This window comes from Aulostomus chinensis, chromosome 10 (assembly GCF_037954235.1).
Source record: "Aulostomus chinensis isolate RoL2024-O1b breed Wild chromosome 10, RoL_Achi_v1.0, whole genome shotgun sequence".
Classification (NCBI taxonomy): domain Eukaryota; kingdom Metazoa; phylum Chordata; class Actinopteri; order Syngnathiformes; family Aulostomidae; genus Aulostomus; species Aulostomus chinensis.
This window is the reverse complement of record NC_141329.1, coordinates 13,133,529-13,152,416: the sequence shown is the minus strand read 5'-3', so window position 1 is coordinate 13,152,416 and position 18,888 is coordinate 13,133,529. Positions and strand designations below refer to the sequence as shown.

The 18,888-nt window shown below is 40.7% G+C and overlaps 1 protein-coding gene across 5 annotated transcripts in view; it reads left to right on the top strand.

Annotated features, from left to right (window-relative positions):
- The window catches only part of fat3a (FAT atypical cadherin 3a), a 214,422-nt gene that overhangs the window by 71,722 nt on the left and 123,812 nt on the right, over window positions 1-18,888 (top strand). For all 5 annotated transcript variants that reach the window (XM_086216110.1, XM_086216108.1, XM_086216109.1 and 2 more), the window contains exon 2: window positions 14,346-17,672. In XM_086216110.1, the coding sequence (XP_086072236.1) occupies window positions 14,363-17,672 (3,310 nt within the window). In that variant the 5' untranslated portion in view covers window positions 14,346-14,362. The remainder of the gene's footprint in view (window positions 1-14,345; window positions 17,673-18,888) is intronic.

The window sequence follows — 18,888 nt, the reverse complement described above, 5'->3', positions numbered from 1 at the left end:
AACACACAGGCACATGAAATAATTAACAATTGAAGTTGCTACTTTTTTCTGACAAGATGCTCAAAAGCCAACTTTCATTGTGTGATGGCATTAAAATTTCATACATTCTAATAATATAAATAACAAAAAATAAACAACTACAAAGCACCCACAGAAGCACCTCTCTGCAACATGTCTGTTGTTTATATGAACATAATACAGTATCATTATATTGGACTCAGACATTTTCTATCTAGCCAAGAAATGACTCTTTACATTAAGGTAGTAGCCTGGTAAGAACAGAATGTTGGAGAAAAAAAAATTCTCATTCATCAGACTGCAGTTTTCCCAAATTCCTGCAGTTGTTTCAAATACCCACAATTTTATCACATAAAATTGCATTAATATCCTGCATATTCCATCACAATTTTTAAGGAAATGTGCCGCATAATCCCCCCCCCCCAAAAAAAAAAACGCCATATTTTTCTGGAAGGACTGTAAAATATATCACCAAATTAAAATTTGCTAAAATGATCGCAGATCCAGAACTTGATCGAGATGCCTTATGGAAGCTGAAACTTTTCTTTCTCAACCAAAATATCTAGAAATTAACACAGCTAACCTGTCAATGACCAAGAACATTTTATAAGATCCAACTATGAATTTGATCCCCATCACCTCCATCATTTGTTCCTTCTAATATAATCTGCATTCCTTCCAAATGTCATGAAAATCAACCACTTGTTTTTGGAGATATCCTGCCAACATAGAGGCAGACACTGGTGATCACATGGCTTAAATGCAAGGGCATAATCAGAACATATTTCTAATTTATTTATTTTCAGATTCACAATCAAAAGTCAAACGTGTGTTATTTTTCTTCCTGTGTTTGCAAAACCTGCGGTGAGCAGATTTGTTCAGAAACATTTTTGATTTAAAATGCTACTTCATATTTATAAGATTTATATTTTCAGTATAAAGCAAGAAGCAGACAGGATACATGCCAACACGTTGTTGGTTTCAAGGGGATTTATTGGGAAAAAAATTGAAAATAATAAACTTTATTTACATTGAAAATTATAAGAAAGCGGGATACTGTAGGCAGCTCATCTCCAAGTGACGGCTGGGGCAGCCTATTTTTTTGTGACAATCAGACAATGACTCATCAGATCTAGAATCCATTTAGGGCCCATCACTCAGTCCTGAAACTCTCCACCTTCAAACTCATCTTCATTTAGTGTATTGATCCTATTTTTGGTGCTTAAATCAGAATATACTGCCCCTTGTTGGCTTCACTATCACTCTATTATCCTGTGCAAAAGATTTAGCCATTGCAGAGACCATTGCAGCTTCAGTTTCAGTTCACAAAGTTCCTGATAGAAATGTGACCCTCCTCCTATTCAGCCCTTGCATTGATTGTATAAAGCATCTAACCAGTCTGAGTGGGAGGAGGGGCATGAACGACCTCATGGCCATCAAGAGCCCAGACATGTAGAACTGATTCAGTGGTCTTTAAAAGTTTTAAGTGTGTGTGTGTGTGTGTGTGTAGATGGATAGAGGAAGTGGGAAAAGATGAACCCTCCACTAATGTTTTGATATGACTCTCTCGTGAGTGAGGGAAGGAGTTAATGTCACCTTCTTTCACCTTGAAAGTTCATCCTTTCTCTCTTTCTTTCTCTGAAGTGCTTGAGGGAACTGGGGTGAGCCACAAGAGGAGGAATCAGGGAGCGTGATTAATGAAAACTCAGGAGGAGAAAGAGTTAAACAAGTAGAGGAGAAAAGCAGCATCGCCTCACAAGAGGGTGGGAGAGACAGAAAATTCGGAAGAGGGGATGGGAGGAGCGCAGTGGAGAAGGACAGATTAACAGGAGCAAATGATAAAAGGAGGAGGGATCTGAGAATCAGGATGGGGGGAGGGGGAAAGAAAATGAGAAAAAGGGAAGTGTGATTTGTGTGTGTGCATGAAAGCTTTGTGCAGTGACCATGGTTCCACAGAGTTATACGGTGATAAAACTTATGGATATAGACCTATGACCTTCAGAATAAAAGTGGTGGGGTTGTAAAATCAGACTTATAAATCCTGTTGGAAAAATAGAACGCTATAAAATCTGTCCTCAGAGTGACCATCCACCAATGAGAGCAGAATCTCAATGAGCCCTGTTTCATTATTAATGTTTCATTCACATGTAAGGATAGGGTACGGTACAATGGCTGCTATGCTGTGACTCACTATCAATCTGTCATTAATCAGGTATGAAGTCAAGTTTGAGGTGAAAAGCGATGAATATGAAAATGAAAAAAACTACTATATGACTGTTTGCAGTAGTAAACAGTCATATAGCAGTTTTGTGGAAACCAAAATTTGATACTGCAAGGGCAAAGTGCAAAGAAAATGTGCCAATGTGCGTGCCCAACTATAGCCCTTGATCCCACCACGCCATCATCAAGTTGGTGTAATACAGGGCTACTAGTGGAAGATAAGTGTCAGTGCTTGAACCAATGTATTTTCCATACCTCATTATTTATTTTTTTTCATTGCTTCTTTTTTTGTTCAGGTAAAAACAAGAGCTCCTTTCTAAATGCGTATGCTGGACCATCTTCCACTTATTCTCAGAAAGCTTCGTCGGTCACCGGTCGCTGTGTGATGCTTTGCTTGTTTCCAAAATACCTGCCAAGTTGTAGACAATCTTTTGTAGACAATCTTTTTCATGAAAACTCAATATCAGCATGACTGCTGATATTGAGTTTTTTAAACAGCCTCCTGAACAGCCATGTTGCACTGTTCTGTGCATCTTACAATAAATGTGCTGGTGAGGGGTGCTCTCAAGCAGGTGTTTTCCCTCCATGGAAGGGTGTTGGTCTTTCACTTGGAGGGTGAGAGATTGAGGCTAAGATTTCAAAGTTAGACATTAGACAACGGATTAGTTTATGTAGAGGTTTTGAATAGATTAGATTGAATTATCACTTCGTTTAAAAATATAGCTGAAAAACTGAAAAAAAACAAACAAACAAACAAAAAAACCAACCTGCAGTCTGTGACATTTTCGGCTGCAGTTTATCGGATGTGTAAGTGTCCAGACTTGGGTCTCTGGTGTGCTGAGGACACAACTCTGTATTATGAGGGGGGTGTTGAACAGTTTGCTGCTTCAATTGCCTCACTTTTAATTGCTCATCCATTATTCTGAGCCAGATACACCAAGGACATAAACACTGGATGGCATTAACAGCCTAATGCCTAATGGATGTGTGTGTGTGTGCTTTTCTCTGTGTGTTTGAATGAGAGTGAGTTTATGGTGCAGGTCTTTACTCTGCTCTCTCATTTAATATATACAACCACTTGTTTGTGTCACCATTACTCCGGGGCCACATCCACCGAATAGAGCAAGACCTGCTGGAGACTGCATTTCTAATTGAAAAGCTTTACCTCAAACCACAGAGGATAAAAGCCATTAACACACCACTATTATGTCCCCAAATACACACACATAACAAAGAAAATGGCTTATATGCCCTTATGATTTGAGCACTTGTACTTTGTCATCTGTCATAGTATAATTATATGAAACTGCAAGATATCTAATCTTAAATTCACAATATTGATATTATGTCTAACTTGTTACTGTATTTCTAACTATAAAGAGCGGGTGATATTACTGTATAACTTCCAATTACATGTTGCCAAGCCATTTTCTTCTGCTTATCCTGTCAAGGCTCGTGTGTGTGTGTGTGTGGGGGGGGGGGGGGGGGCTGCAGTCTATCCCAGCAGCTTTTGGGCGAGAGGCAGGGTTCACCCTGGACAGGTCACCAGTCCATCACAGGGCCAACACATACAGACAGACAACCATTCACACTCACAGTCACACCTACGGTCAATTTAGAGTATCAATCAGCCTCGTCCCCTCTTGATGTCTTTGGACTGTGGGAGGAAGCTGGAGTACCAGAGAGAACCCAGACTCTACACAGAAGGATCCCCTGCCAGAGTCGGGACTCAAACCTAGAACCTTCTCGCTGTGAAGCAACAGTGCTAACCACTGCACTACCGTGCCCGAGCTTAAATTATTGGTACAAATTCAGGATGCAAATTCAAGATTGCTTCTTTTCAACATTCATCAGAATCTGTCAAGTAATCAAACTGCAACCATAGCACTGACAGATGAGACAGTCATATGAATGATTTTTGGTGTGGCTGATGATGTTAATAAAAGCATCCAATCAGATAGCACTAGTTTTTCAAGAAGAGAAATGTTTTTCACCATTCATTTGGGTGGCTCCTGGAGTTTCCTCCTATCCTCTCAGCTCTACCCCTTTCCACACGCATGGATTAAACACAGACCCACTATTGACTTGATCCCTCATTGGCTTCTCACCAATGATCACCACTGATTGTGTTCGATGTTTTGCCCAGCCAAGCTTGAAGCACCACACCCGGGAACGGAAGCTGAGCTGATTTCCCCCAGCATCAGCCTCCATCCTGCTGAAATACAAGAGCATACAATGGCTTGTATGTGTAAACTGAAAAAGCAGGGTGATGATTTGTTTTTCCCTCTTGCTATTTTGAGGTTTTCAGCTCAGTTTGTAGGAAATGTATGGGGTAAAATCTCGCTCTCAGTGTTGTAGTTTCATTGGAATGTTTGTGCCATGGGAACAGAAAAGCTATGAAATAATTTCTGCTCTTGACTTCAAGAATGAGCCTATATTAATGTTGAATGTAAATCAATGGATTAAACAGGTGAGAGAGACCATTTATGAGTGAAATAACTGTGAACTAACATCGTGTTCATTTTACTTTGGAACTGGGAGGTCAGAAATGGGAGTGACGTTCCCCATCACTTGAATTTTTGAAACATTTAAACAATATAAAACAAACAAGAAGAACGCATTGTTGTTTTCTCAACTGTTTTCAATATTAGTTGATTACAAAACTCCACACTAAACAGTACTTCGTGCAAACAAACATTGCAAAAACATGTCTTCGGATTGAAGATGAGCGGTACTGTGTATTGTAGTAGTATCACAGATTTCACGTGACACAGTCAAAACATAAAATTGCTAGAAAAAAAAAAATATTTTCAAAGCTTTCACTCCCTAGTTTGAATTGTGATCATAGGGTTCTTTAGGTATTTCTGAGTTAACGAGAAGGAAGTCTGACATTAGGGTTCGTTTAAAGTAGGGCTGCAACTCACGATTGTTTTAATAATCGATTCATCTGTTGATTATTTTTTTCAATTGATCGATGAATCGGATAAAAAAACAAAACAAAGAAGCGTTAATTCCCAACCCTTTATTCAAAAACAGAACTGACAGTGCAAATTCACAGTGCAAAAAATCTTCAGAGTGGTTGTTCCTTGAACATCTCTGAGCTGTTACAGTTCCAATTTTAAAAAAACAACTAAATGGACTGACACAGAAAACATACATATGTATGCTTTACATATTTATATTACATTTATGTTTTACTCTATTGCAAATCACAAGATTTACATTAAAAACAGTAATGAACTGGGATAGGAAGGTTGGTAATACTGTTTTTAATTTGTTTATGGGATAGTGGAGTATTGATTTTCAACAAGAGCTGAAGATTATTACTAGAAGCTGGTGCAATATTTCTTTTTACACCTTATTTCAGAAAATGAACACTTGAATCTTATTCATCAAATTATTACCATCACTGTAGTAAGTGCAAGTATCATTTATTTATACACCACATCTAGACACAGCTTAAGCAGCTAACACACTTTATTGATTTATTGAGCGTGAAATGCTCCCAGACCTTGGATAGCTTCGGTCATACCGGTTTCTCCGCCTCCAACATGGTTCAAAACATTGGTTTCACCTGTACCTCCGCTTGGCACTCAACTCAACTCAAACAGCCCTGCGACTTTGTGAGTGACGTAATTGTTGCGCAACACAATGAATCAATAATGAAATTTGTTGCCAACACTTTTAATTATCGATTTCTATCGATTTTATCGAATCGTTGGTGCAGCCCCAGTTTAAAGTTGGAATTTACAACTTGGAACTCAGATATTCTAACTTCTGAGTTCAACTGGTATGCAGTATAAAGAGGAATACTTATTTAATACTTCATTCATATGTTTGTAGTTGTAACTATGATACAAATAGTGGAAGTCACCTCACACACACTGGTTCAAACTAAATCAGTTTTTGTGCTTTAATGCCAAGAATGATCTGAAAGATGTATTTTGGGAAGCTGAGATTTTTCTGGCTCGGTGGATGTTTTTGTGCTGATTGATGCGTTAACCAGAGTTGACAGTCATGATTGTAGGCACCATTGTACTGCAGTTCTCTGTATGGATGAGATAATTTGCATGCCCCCTCTTTCCTTCTCCATCCCCTCCTCCTGTCTTGTTTTGCTGTTTGTTTTCTCCTCCAGCTTTTATGCTCTTTATTCCTTTTTGCCTGCCAGCCTTTATTTTCTGCTGGTGTTCCTGCACTCCTTCCAGATAGATGAGGCTGTAATTATCACAGTCGGACAGAAAACAGACCCAGCGCCTTGCTGCATGGCAGGATTTGGCAGGGAGGCCTCTTAACTGACAGGACAGCAATTTCACTCTGACAGTGTGTGTTTTTGTTGATGGTGGTGATGCTTAAATCACAATGGTGGTCATATTTGACGTAAAACTCAACAGTTCAAATTTACACTTGATACTGAGTAAAAATGCTGCATTGATACATTACTGTTTCCTCACTTAGCTCACGTAGGTCTGACTAATACTACAGACAGGTGATTGCTTCATCTTCACTCCTCCAAAACAGAATCAACTTCTGATATGTTAAATCAGTTGGTCACAACTAAAAACTTATGTCAGTAATGTGGCACATGGGCCAATACCCAAATTCAGGTGTCATAATTTGTGTTGAGAGCTCTGCAGTGTGTCTACATTTATATCGCGTATCATATCATCAATGTCTGAAGCGAATGATCCATGTTGCTTGCGCCCATATCTCAACTCATGTGATAACAGGATAAGCAAATATGTACCATATTTTCCGGACTACAAGTCGCTCCGGAGTGTACGTCGCACCAGCCCAAAAATGCATAATGAGATCGAAAAAAACACACATAAGTCGCACTGGAGTTTAAGTCGCATTTTTTGCGGGTTATTTATTTTACAAAATACATCAAAAATAGACATTTCACCTTGGAAGGGAGGTTAACATTAATAAAATAATAGAGAACAGGCTGAATGGCTGTAAGATATGCCAACATCAACAACATTCAGCGAAACGAAAAATAAACATGAACGGAAAAAGTGTCCGCACGAACATACGGTAATAAACAGGTAGAGCATAAAGAACAAAACAACTACTGTACTTTTACATTAATAAGAGCTCGCAATCACTCCACATCGCTAAAGCCGTTGAACTTCTCCAGTCCCTAACAAGCTTCTCACTTAATCCGAACTTCCTGTCTGCTGCTCGATTGCCGTTTTCAGCTGCAAATCTCACAACTTGCAGCTTGAAGTCCGCAGAATATGAGTTTCTTTTTGGCGGCATTTTTGTTTAGTGGCGATCGGTAAGCTAATGTTTATTTTATTTGTTTTAATTTTAAATTGTTACAGAGTAGGAGATATCGGCGCGTAACTCTAGAGCGCCCCCTCGTGGCTGTCTGTGATTTAATTTTTTTTTCACCCATATTTAGGTCACTCTGGAGTATAAGTCGCAGGACCAGCCAACCTATGTAAAAGAGTGCGACTTATACTCCGGAAAATACGGTAATGCTTTACTCTGTGTTGATTCATGCTGATAAAAAAAGTGAAACTACACTTTACTTGTTATTGCTAACAAATCATCATCGGTCAAATCGCTTGTTGCGCTTGTTATGTTGTGTGGTGATATGAGCATCATGCTGAAAAGTGAGTCAACGACTTGGCTCACAGTCAGCGAGGGGAAATAATCTACATATTCTACGACTTTTCTCCTTTTGCTTCAACAAAGCCATGGGGTTTCACACACCATCATCATATTTTGTATTTCGGCTTTGTAACTGAATTTTCACGATGTTAATAGCAGTGGTGGTGGGGTTTATTTGGAGAAATGGTACCAAATGAAGTCAAAGTCAAGTAAAATAGATATGATTAATAGCAATGGGACTATTATCTGATTATATTTTCATTGATGAATCAGCACCCTAGTTTGTACTTTACTTCAGCCAGTCTTATAATAACAGGTTTGGAATGATTACTTGTGCTGGATTGTGACTGATCACTCGTGCTGAAATGAATTTCCTTTCTTTATTAAACATAACAATGATAAATATGACCACTGTCAGCATGTCTGGTCATGTTATTCCTTCATGTCTGATATGCACAGCCATTAAACTGGCACATTCGAAAGGCTGATCCCAACATATTTTGGCATTTCCTTCCTTAAAGGGATGACTAAAATGATTAATTATCTGAATAGATGCCGATTACATTTCTTTCAATCAAATAACTGACCGGAGCATCCCTAAAGAGGAGCCTGCAGCAGCCGACATGTTTACTGTTGTCTCCACACACGTTGCCTGTGACTCATGATTTCCGTGGGTAAAGAACTATTTTCAGCCCGCTGCTATGCATGTGTGTATGTGTGGGTGTGTGTGTGTGTGCGCGCGCGCGCATTGCTGTCGTCATGTCAGCTGGTAACAAAGGCACGATGAAACCAGCAAACCTCTCTATCAGCCTTGCCTCTCTATGATAACTGCTAACATGTTGTGGGAGCGGAGTGTCCAGGACGTGCATGCTGCTGTTTTCACACAATTCAAGACCAATTAGCCTATAATGAAAAGCTAATGAGAGGGTCTTTAGAGCTGACAGTAAGTGGGGCATCTCACTGGAGAATGAGAGTGTTTTTTTCTTTGTGTCACCATCCCTTATTTGTGTGTGTGAGAGTGTGAGTGTGTGTGAGAGAGAGAGAAAGAGAGAGGCAAACATTTAGCAGACACAGGCTTGTGGGGTTTCCCTGAACAGAAACATTGCAATTATGCACTTAAGAGCTGGGAAGCAGAAGAATCTAAATGAGGGATTTTGATTTCCAGTGTCTGCAGTTTCCTTGGGAATTATTGAATTATTTTTGCACTACCCGTACTACCAGAGCGTCCATCATCATATGCTCGTATGAGTGGCATGGTTCACATAAATAGAATCTATTCTTATCAAGAACCAAATAACAACCATTTTTAGAAAGGGAAAGCAATGCATGACAAAAATTATGTAAAAGTACATAACATTTGATGCAATTAATTAGGTTTTTAATTCATATTTTGTATCAAAGTTTGTCCCTTGTAGTAATAGCTTCTATTTTTTCAGTTATGCAAATCAACAACAGTATAAAAATAACGTATTTTATTGCAAAAAAAAACAAACTTGACATCTCGCAGAGACAAAGCAGCTTTCTTCAATCTCCTTTCAATTGCAAGGCATGATAAAGAAAACAGAAGCATGCGTGAAAATCTAAAGTACTATATTGTGCTTTAGAAATGATGCATAGTTTTGAAAATTATGATAAATTACTGTAGGTAGGGAATTGGATGGGATGCTGTAGCCTCTCACCTTGTTAGTATGTCTTTGTGAATTTATAGCACACATACACACATAGGAATACAGATCGGGTTTACAGAAACGCTATATAGGGAAGCAAGTGTAAATTCACCGCAGGGTGTGACATGGCAGCTCCAGCCTGCAGATAGCTCCTCTCTGGTAGAGAGTTGTCACTGATCTCTACATAATTATGAGAGGAGGAGAGCAGAGCAGCACATCATGTACATATGTTTGACGTCAAGCTGCACACTGCCCTCAAACCAGCCCTCAGGGTAAAATTTTATATGTGGGGGACAGGAATGGGTTCTGATGGCAAGTGTGGTTGTGTGTGTTTGTGTGGTGTCGAATATAGCAGAGCACACTTTGCACAAATGTGTGTTTATGTTCATTCCAAATTTGGCTGTCTCTAGGGCATTGTGGGACTGTAACAACTGAAAATAACAGCAGGTTAAATTCAATCTCATCTAACTTTCAAACAAATGGCAGCCGTGGCCAAGGCAGACACATTCATGTCATTTCTGCAGCACATGCATAATAAGAACATTTAGAAAATGTCTGTACTGTAACTTCAAAAGGTAAAACCTCCATTACAACAATACACTCCCAAAATATGATGAGTTTAAGCAAAAACAACATTCGCTGACATTGTCCTGCAGCATGAGATACCTGCAAAAGTGTAGCGGCAGTATTGTGAGAGTACAATCACAAATATCCCATTAGAAATGATGAGTAAGTAGAATGGGGTGGCACGGTGGTGCAGTGGTCAGCACTGTGGCCTCACAGCAAGGAGGTTCTGGGTTCGAGTCCCAGCTCGAGCACAGGATCTTTCTGTGTGAGTCTCCATGTTCTCCCTGTGCCTGTGTGGGTTCTCTCTGGTACACCGGCTTCTTTCCATGGTCCAAAGACATCAAGAGGGGACGAGGCTGATTGATACTCTAAATTGACTGTAGGTGTGACTGTGAGTGTGAATGGTTGTCTGTCTCTGTGTGTTGGTCCTGTGATGGACTGGTGACCCGTCCAGGGTGAACCCTGCCTCTCACCCGAAAGCTGCTGGGATAGGCTCCAGCCCCCCCATGACCCTTAACAGGATAAGTGGTAGAAAATGAATGGATGGATGGAGTAAGTAGAATATATAACTGGCTCATCTTAAGCTACATGCACACTAATGTTTTACATATCCACTTATTATTAGGACGGTCATTTTAATTTAATGTCTTAACTGGCAGTAATTAATGGTTATAAACCTGTTAACTGATACTATAAATAGCTGCAGATGAGTGTCTGCCCATAAAAAATATAACTTTTTTTCACTTCCTATGAAGAGGATTCATTTTTATGTGAAACTGACAGCATAACCAACAACAGAACAGGAGGATTCACAAACGTCACGCTGTCAGGAACCTGTTGTGTGGCCCAGATCTCCCGTTGCATAAAATATTAGGTGCTGATTTATCAAGCATAATTGTGAATAACCTGCTATGCAGTCCTCATGTATACACAGATGAATAAACACACACACACACACACACACACACACACACACACACACACACACACACACACACACACACACACACACACACACACTTACATGCTGAGATTGCTTTGAGTTGAGAAAGCTTCTTTGGCCCCCCAAACAGCCAACAGGTTAGATTTAGACTTAGACTTTCTTTATTTGTCTTTTGGATTTTTGTCACAAATGAGATTTCAGAACAACGACTCAGGCACCACAGGAATTAGATAAGAACAATATGTACAGTTAAAAATAAATATGGAAGTAAAAAGAAGAGATATAAAAACGTTTGTATAAAAAGACTGGTAGGATGCTATATTGCACAGATAACTTTCTTATATACAAATAGATAAAGATACAGATAAACATAAATATATAGATGTATTGCACAGTGTATAAATATATATATTGCACAGTGTTTGTGACAGATATGGATGAAGTGGGCAGTCCTGTGTGGGAGTGTGTGAGGGAGGAGGGAAATGTAGAATTAAGCACTTATGGTGTGCGGAAAGAAGCTGTTTGTGAGTCTGACTGTTCTGCTGCGCATGCTGCGGAATCTTCTGCCAGACGGCAGCAGTGAGAGCAGTCCATTGTGGCCCTGTTACAGCCAGTCTTACTATCCTACCTGAATCCACACTCATCATATAGGACAGCTGTTTTTTTTTTAAATTCAGAGATCATATTATGTCAAAATCCTGCCCGTTCCTTTCTTTGGGAATCATATTAAGTATGTGAAAACCGGCTCCGGGCCGTCTGGCCGAGCTGCCTCATGGGTGTTGGGGGGGGCAGGGACACTGTTTAGTGTGTGTTTTTAGTGCTGCTAATGTGCTGCTCTGCTGAGCAAACATAAGAGGGTGTTCACCTGAAGTACCTTCAGGCTCAGGCCCTAACAATGTATAACTGGAGCTCTTAAATCACTAATTTAGCTAATAGTTTATCATGGAAATGTCATTGCTTGTCTGTAAATCCCTAAAGGGTTTAGGCACAAGATACCTCCCCAACTGACCAACCTTGGAAATAAAACTAATCAAACTGCCTCTATCATCTATCCCACTTAGATGTGGAACAAACAGCCAGAAGACGTGACACTATTACCCCTTTCACACTGAAACACGCGGGTCAAAGCGGGTTTTTATACCCACGGCTCCTCGGCATTAGGGCGCATTCTACCTTCCAGCAGACGCGGGTCTGAGCTCCCGCTGTGAGGGCTGCGTGCCTGTGTTTTTCTCTCTCGTACCTCAGTGCACTGACAATGTCAAAATTACACATAAAAGTGCACCGTGTCTCAAAATGCTGGTGATGTTCCCCTTAATCTCAGTAGTCCTTATGGTTCCAGAAATCTGCAGCCGGATGTCCTCTTGGCGAGCAGCTGGTGGACTTCACAATCTTGCCAGTGCACTGCCATGATCGATAAAAAAGATGTGCAAGATCGCAATACAAGTTGTGTATAAACACGGTCGCGCTTGCACAGTTCACGTTGGGGTTCCCTGATTGGTGGGAGTTCCCTAGCATGACATAGATTAATTCACGCTAGATCATACACATGTAAATTGTTTGAAAAAAAGAGTGAAATCGAGTCTCGGGGGCATCAACAGGAAGACTGATCTCATGGCAGAGGCCAAAACTTTATTGAGAGAGGAGTGAGCAGCTCTTCCAGCCCAGCCCAATTTTTTAATTTTTTTTATTTTTTTCTGGAGCTTCCACAATGACAGCCTGACAGGCGGCACAGTGACGAATCAGAATGCGACGGGAAGGTCGCAGGAAACCTGAGACAACACGGATTGCCTTTTTCACACTGCCGAGGCGAGCCTCTAAACACCCGGGTCGCTTGGAGGGTCAGTTGACGCGGGCCCAGTTGGCCCTTTCAGAGTGCCCAAACACCCATGTTCATCTGTGTTTTTGGTGCAGTGTGAAAGGGGCTTAAGCTAGTTCTATTCAAATCCAAGGTACAGTCCAACATGACAAAAAAAACGTATTTAAATTTACCTTTCCTGTGTGATCAGCTTTTGATTGATCTGAGGTGAGGTGTGTATGATGAGTTTCTTGTGCCTTTTCCCCCTACAAAGTTATCCTCTTTATAGTGGAAACTAAGCCAAATCAGCTGAGGTTTGGGGAGGTAATAGAGTGGTGAGGAATCATTACTGTGGCTCCCTGCTAGAGCTTTTTTTTTTTTTTTTAAAGAGATGTATTGACCCAGTAAAGCTGACTGAGACTTCTCTAAAACACTATATTTTAAAGGAAAGTCCTCAAAACCCCTCAATACTGCCCCCCACTCCATTTTGATTGACTGAAGTAGACACTGAGATGACAGTTTAAGGTCAGAAGAAAATTGCTGGGTTGTTCTTGGCATATCACTCGAGTGTATTCGAGCCTGTCGTCCCTGAATGACTTGAATGAATTGTATTTAAATGCAGGCTTAGGCATCGGTTTGCATTGTTTCAGCTGAGGTGGTTTTTGGTCACAGTGACAAAGCCAAATGGTTTTTTTTTGTTGTTGTTGTTTTTTGCTTTTTGTTACAAAGTTAATATTCTAGTTTGCAATAAAAAAGTTAGTATTCTTGCAAATGCTGGGTGCACATGTGTGTAACTATGTGTTTCTGAGTTTTTTGTAGTGTGTCATTATCAGTATGCTTGGAAGAGTGTGTTCCACCCCATCTCTGCATCCCTTGTGATGGAAAGTGCCAAGTCATCAAAATGCAGACCAGTGTGGCAAGACCACAACATGGCATTTACCGGATCAGGCTTTTCTCCCAAAGCCCAGATTGGCACATATTTGTGGTTGTAGTTCTTTCTTTTGAAAAGAAAGCACAAATATCTGAGCACAGCTACTTTCAGTTCAAAACCATATCTGGTTTGCCTCCAATGATATTACAAGGTTATAAGATGCAAGGCTGCAGTTTTAATGTATTTCAGGAAAAAGGGGTTATGATAGGGCCACAGTGAAGAAGCCCATTATTTTTTCACATGCAGTTATTTTCTTGAGTGTTTATTTTGGTGATGTTATACTCATCTTCCTAACTGTATAATTATTTTGTTCCTTCTCAAACCACTTCTGGTTTTTCTGAAACTTGCAATTCACTATCATTGTCCGCTCACCACATGATGATGATTCAGTCTTCATTTCAGTTGCCCAGTAACTGAGCACTCCCTCTTTCCTCCCCACATCCAATCAATCAGTAGCCAGTGGATAATTAGTGGCCCATCAGACCCAAGAGGTAAAAGGTCAAGTTATGTATGTATGCCTTGCCTCTTGCTGCTGTAAATCCCTCCCTCAGATGCTAACCTTTCTCCCATTCTGTCTCTCTATTTTAGGATGGAGTGATGATGGGATGGATGTGAATATGGGCCAGTGGGCAGGCATGCGCGCCCCTCTCCTCGGCCTCGCCCTGCTGCTGCTGTTGCTTTTCTCCAAGCCACCACCCTGCTGTGGCCACAACAACCAGGGGGCGCCTCAGAATGGACCTCATTTTGGCTTCACTCAGGCTGTCTACCATGCCACAGTTTACGAAAACTCAGCAGCACGTACTTATGCCAACAGTAAAATTAAAATGGGTATCCACTTGGCTCAGCGCTCCTGGGAGATCCGCTACAGAATCACATCAGGTGATGATGAGGGGTTCTTCAAGGCAGAGGAGTACGTGCTCGGGGACTTCTGCTTCTTGCGCATAAGGACTAAAGGTGGCAATGCAGCCATCTTGAACCGAGAGATTCAGGATAACTATGTATTGACAATAAAAGCCTCCATCAAGGGAGAGGCCCTTCTTGAGACCTGGACTAAAGTCAGCATCCAGGTCTTGGATATGAATGACCTGCGACCCTTGTTTTCACCAACTACTTACTCCGTCACGATAGCGGAGAGCACCCCTCTCAGGACTAGCATAGCACAAGTTACTGCTACTGATGCAGATATTGGCTCCAATGGGGAGTTTTACTATTTTTTCAAAGAGAAAATTGAGTTGTTTGCAGTGCATCCGACGAGTGGAGTAGTTTCCCTCAGTGGAAAGCTCAACATTGATGAGCAGAATCGGTACGACTTAGAAATCTTAGCAGTGGATCGAGGCATGAAGCTTTATGGTAACAACGGGGTCAGTAGCACAGCCAAGCTCTTTGTCCATGTGGAGCGTGTAAATGAGCATGTCCCTCTCATAAATGTGATCAGCCACAGCCCCTCATGGCTTGATAAAAACCCTCTGTATGCCATGATCACTGTGGAGGACTTGGATGAAGGCTTAAATGGAGAAATAGACTCAGTGGTCATTGTGGGCGGAGACCCATCAGAGCAGTTTTTCATTGAACGATCTGATGAAGGGGAGTTTGCAATAAGAGCCACTGAGTCTTTAGACTGGGAGACATACCCTTATGGCTGTAACCTCACACTGCAGGCGAAAGACAAAGGCACCCCACCAAAGTTTTCCGCGATAAAAATTGTTCACATTGCGGTCAAGAAAAGGCAGACAGTGGAAGTTAAGTTTGAGCGAGAGCTTTATGATGTGACTCTGAATGAAATTTCCCCACCAGGCACAATTGTAGAGGCTGTCAAAATAAAGCCAGAACCCGATGATGCAGAGTATATCCTGACGCCTTCTGCAGATTCTGCTTTTTTTCAAATAAACACCTTAACAGGTGTAATCTCTACCACTCGCTGGTTCACCCAGTTAGGCCAAGACATCTTTAATCTGGAGGTACTGGAAATAGATAGTGAACTCAAAGTTAAAGTGCAGGTTGCCATAGAGGATGCCAATGATAACACACCAACATTTTCTCAGTCCTCATATGAGGGTTTTGTCAATGAGAGCGTACCAATTGGGACCAGTGTACTAACAGTTTCTGCAGTGGATGGGGATAAAGGAGAAAATGGATACATAACTTACAGCATCTCCAGCCTTCAGCCTTTACCCTTCAAAATCAACCAGTTCTCTGGTATCATCAGCAGCACTAAAGAGTTAGACTTTGAATCCTCATCTGAAAGCTTTGCTTTTGTAGTTCGAGCATCTGACTGGGGCTCACCTTACAGGCGAGAGAGTGAAGTCAATGTCACAATTCATCTAGAGAATGTGAATGATAACCAGCCTTTGTTTGAGAAGGTGGCATGCCAGGGAGTAATCTCTAGGGACTTTCCAATGGATGAGGTCATCACCACAATGTCTGCGATTGATATAGATGAGTTAGAGTTAGTAAAATATAAGATAATTTCAGGGAATGAGTGGGGCTACTTTGACCTCAACCCAGATTCAGGGGTCCTTGCACTGCGACGTCCCCTTGCCACAGCCTCTCCAAAGAATGGCGTCTTCAGTCTTAAAATAACTGCCACAGATGGCGAGAACTTTTCTGATCCAATGTTTGTTAACATTTCTGTAGTTCATGGGAAATCTCCTCCCAAAAGTTTTAATTGTAAAGAGACAAGGGTTGCCCAAAAACTAGCTGAAAAATTACTCAAAAAGTCAAAAGCTAGCACAAAGGCCAGAGTTGAGGAAGGTTTTATTGACCTTTTCTCTGTCAATCGTCAAACCCCCCAATTCGACAAATCATTTCCCACAGACATTTCTGTGTTGGAAGACCTGAAGGTCGGTGTGAGTGTTTTCAAAGTGGATGCATATGATGGGGACACAGGTTTCAATGGTCAGGTCCTCTATTCTATTTCAGATGGAAACACTGACAGCTGTTTTGTAATTGACATGGAGACTGGCCTTATCAGGGTCTTCCTACCCATAGACAGAGAAAAGAGAGATCGCTATCTTCTCAATATAACTATCTATGACCTCGGCCTGCCACAGAAAACAGCTTGGCGTTTGCTCACAGTCTACATAGAAGATGCAAATGATAATGCACCCCAGTTTTTGCAAGATGGTGGTTATAAAATTGTCATACCTGAAAACACTGCCATAGGAACAGACATCATCCAAGTGGAGGCCACAGACAAAGATCTTGGACCAAATGGAGAGATTATGTATTCTCTTTTGACCAGCACCACCCAGTTTGGTATCAATTCCACTAATGGCATAGTATACGTTGCTGGCCAACTAGACAGGGAGCTTGGCTCCACATTTAACTTGAAGGTTGAGGCTCGAGACAAAGCTGAGAAGGGGAAACAGAAGTTTTCTGTTGCCTCATTGAAAATCGTATTGGATGATGTGAATGACTGCCCCCCGCTATTTATTCCGAGTGTGTACAGAGCCAGAGCTCTGGAGGATCTCCCAGTTGGAACTGTTGTGGCCTGGTTAGAGACCCAGGACCCAGATCTGGGGTTGGGAGGTCAGGTCCGCTACTCTCTAGCTAATGACTACAATGGATTGTTTGAAATAGACAGGGCCAGTGGGGCTATTCGTCTGACAAAGGAGCTAGACTATGAGATGCAGCAGTTCTACAACCTCACTGTGAGGGCCAAAGACAAAGGAAGGCCTGTCTCACTTCTCTCAGTCACCTATGTGGAGGTGGAGGTTTTGGATGTGAACGAAAACCTCTACACTCCATACTTTTCCCAGTTTGCCTTGACAGGATTAGTCAAAGAGAATGCTCGAATTGGTACTACTCTTCTCCAAGTCACCGCAAACGACGAGGATGATGGCAGAGATGGAGAAATCCAGTACTCCATTCGTGACGGGAGTGGGCTTGGACGCTTTGCCATAGATGAAGAGACAGGTAAGTTTCTTATGAAAATTGTTCTTCCTCTGTCATTTGTGTTCTTTTTTGCTTATCTCTGGGATTAAAAAAAAAATAAAAAAATGTTATCAAAGACAGTGGAAAAGAGTGCTAGACTGCAAAAATCTTCAATAGACTTTTGAGCTGAAAGCAAGAAGTTTGGACACCAGTGCACTTGTTGACAAAGAGTTGTAATTGTTGAGCAGGTTGCTAGGTTTGGGATGAACGGTACCATGAATGAACAAAGTTGTAGAACCTTTTGAATTTCATATTACATAAAAGTGTACTTTAGCAACCAACACATGTTTTGGGGACACTGTGCTAAAACAAGAATCTCATTCATTCACTCAGCTTGCCTGCATGTCCAATTCCAATCAAGAATGTCAGGCAGTGATTAACATGCATGTATGAACAGTAAAACAAGAACAAATTTAATATGATTTGACCGACATAGGCATTTTCCCCTCTTGCACAGTAGGGCAGGTCCAAATGTTGAAAATTCTCTAATTCTTGTAAAATTTGGCAAATGTTATTAAATATTATAATACTTTCTGTAAAGGTTAAGGGTGGAACATTAGGACAGACATTAAGATTTAAGATTAGACTTAAACTAAGATACATATATATATATAAATATATATATATATATATATATATATATATATATATATATATATATATATATATATATATATATATACATATATATATATAGGGATACATATCAATCCTCTCAGGAGCGCTTACTCCTCGTAGTGTGGTGGAGGTAGATTACTGGCTAAATATACTGCTAGAAAGACGCTCTGGATCCAATTACTTAGATCTGCCTTGTGTTATACTTCATGCAGCTTCTCGATGGTGAAAGTGTGCATCATTCTTGAAATGGAGTATTTTTAGAGTGAAGTAAAGCATAAAGGTGAATGAGTCTTACTTCAGCTAGTATCTTGCACTGTCTTGTGGCAATTTTAAATGATTTTTGATGTTTTAAATTGTCTTCAGAACCCTTCAATCTGAAAACTTGATTATTTGTTCCACTCTGGAAAACTGTTGTCCAATGAGAATAATATTGTGAAGCTAAAGTGTCATTGTCAATTATATCAGTGTCCTGAGAAAATAAATCTGACAGGCTGCAGTTTGCTTTACAGCCAAGATTCTTTATAAAATACATGTATTGAAAAATCCATTTATTAATAGAATACCAAGTTGTCAGCCTACT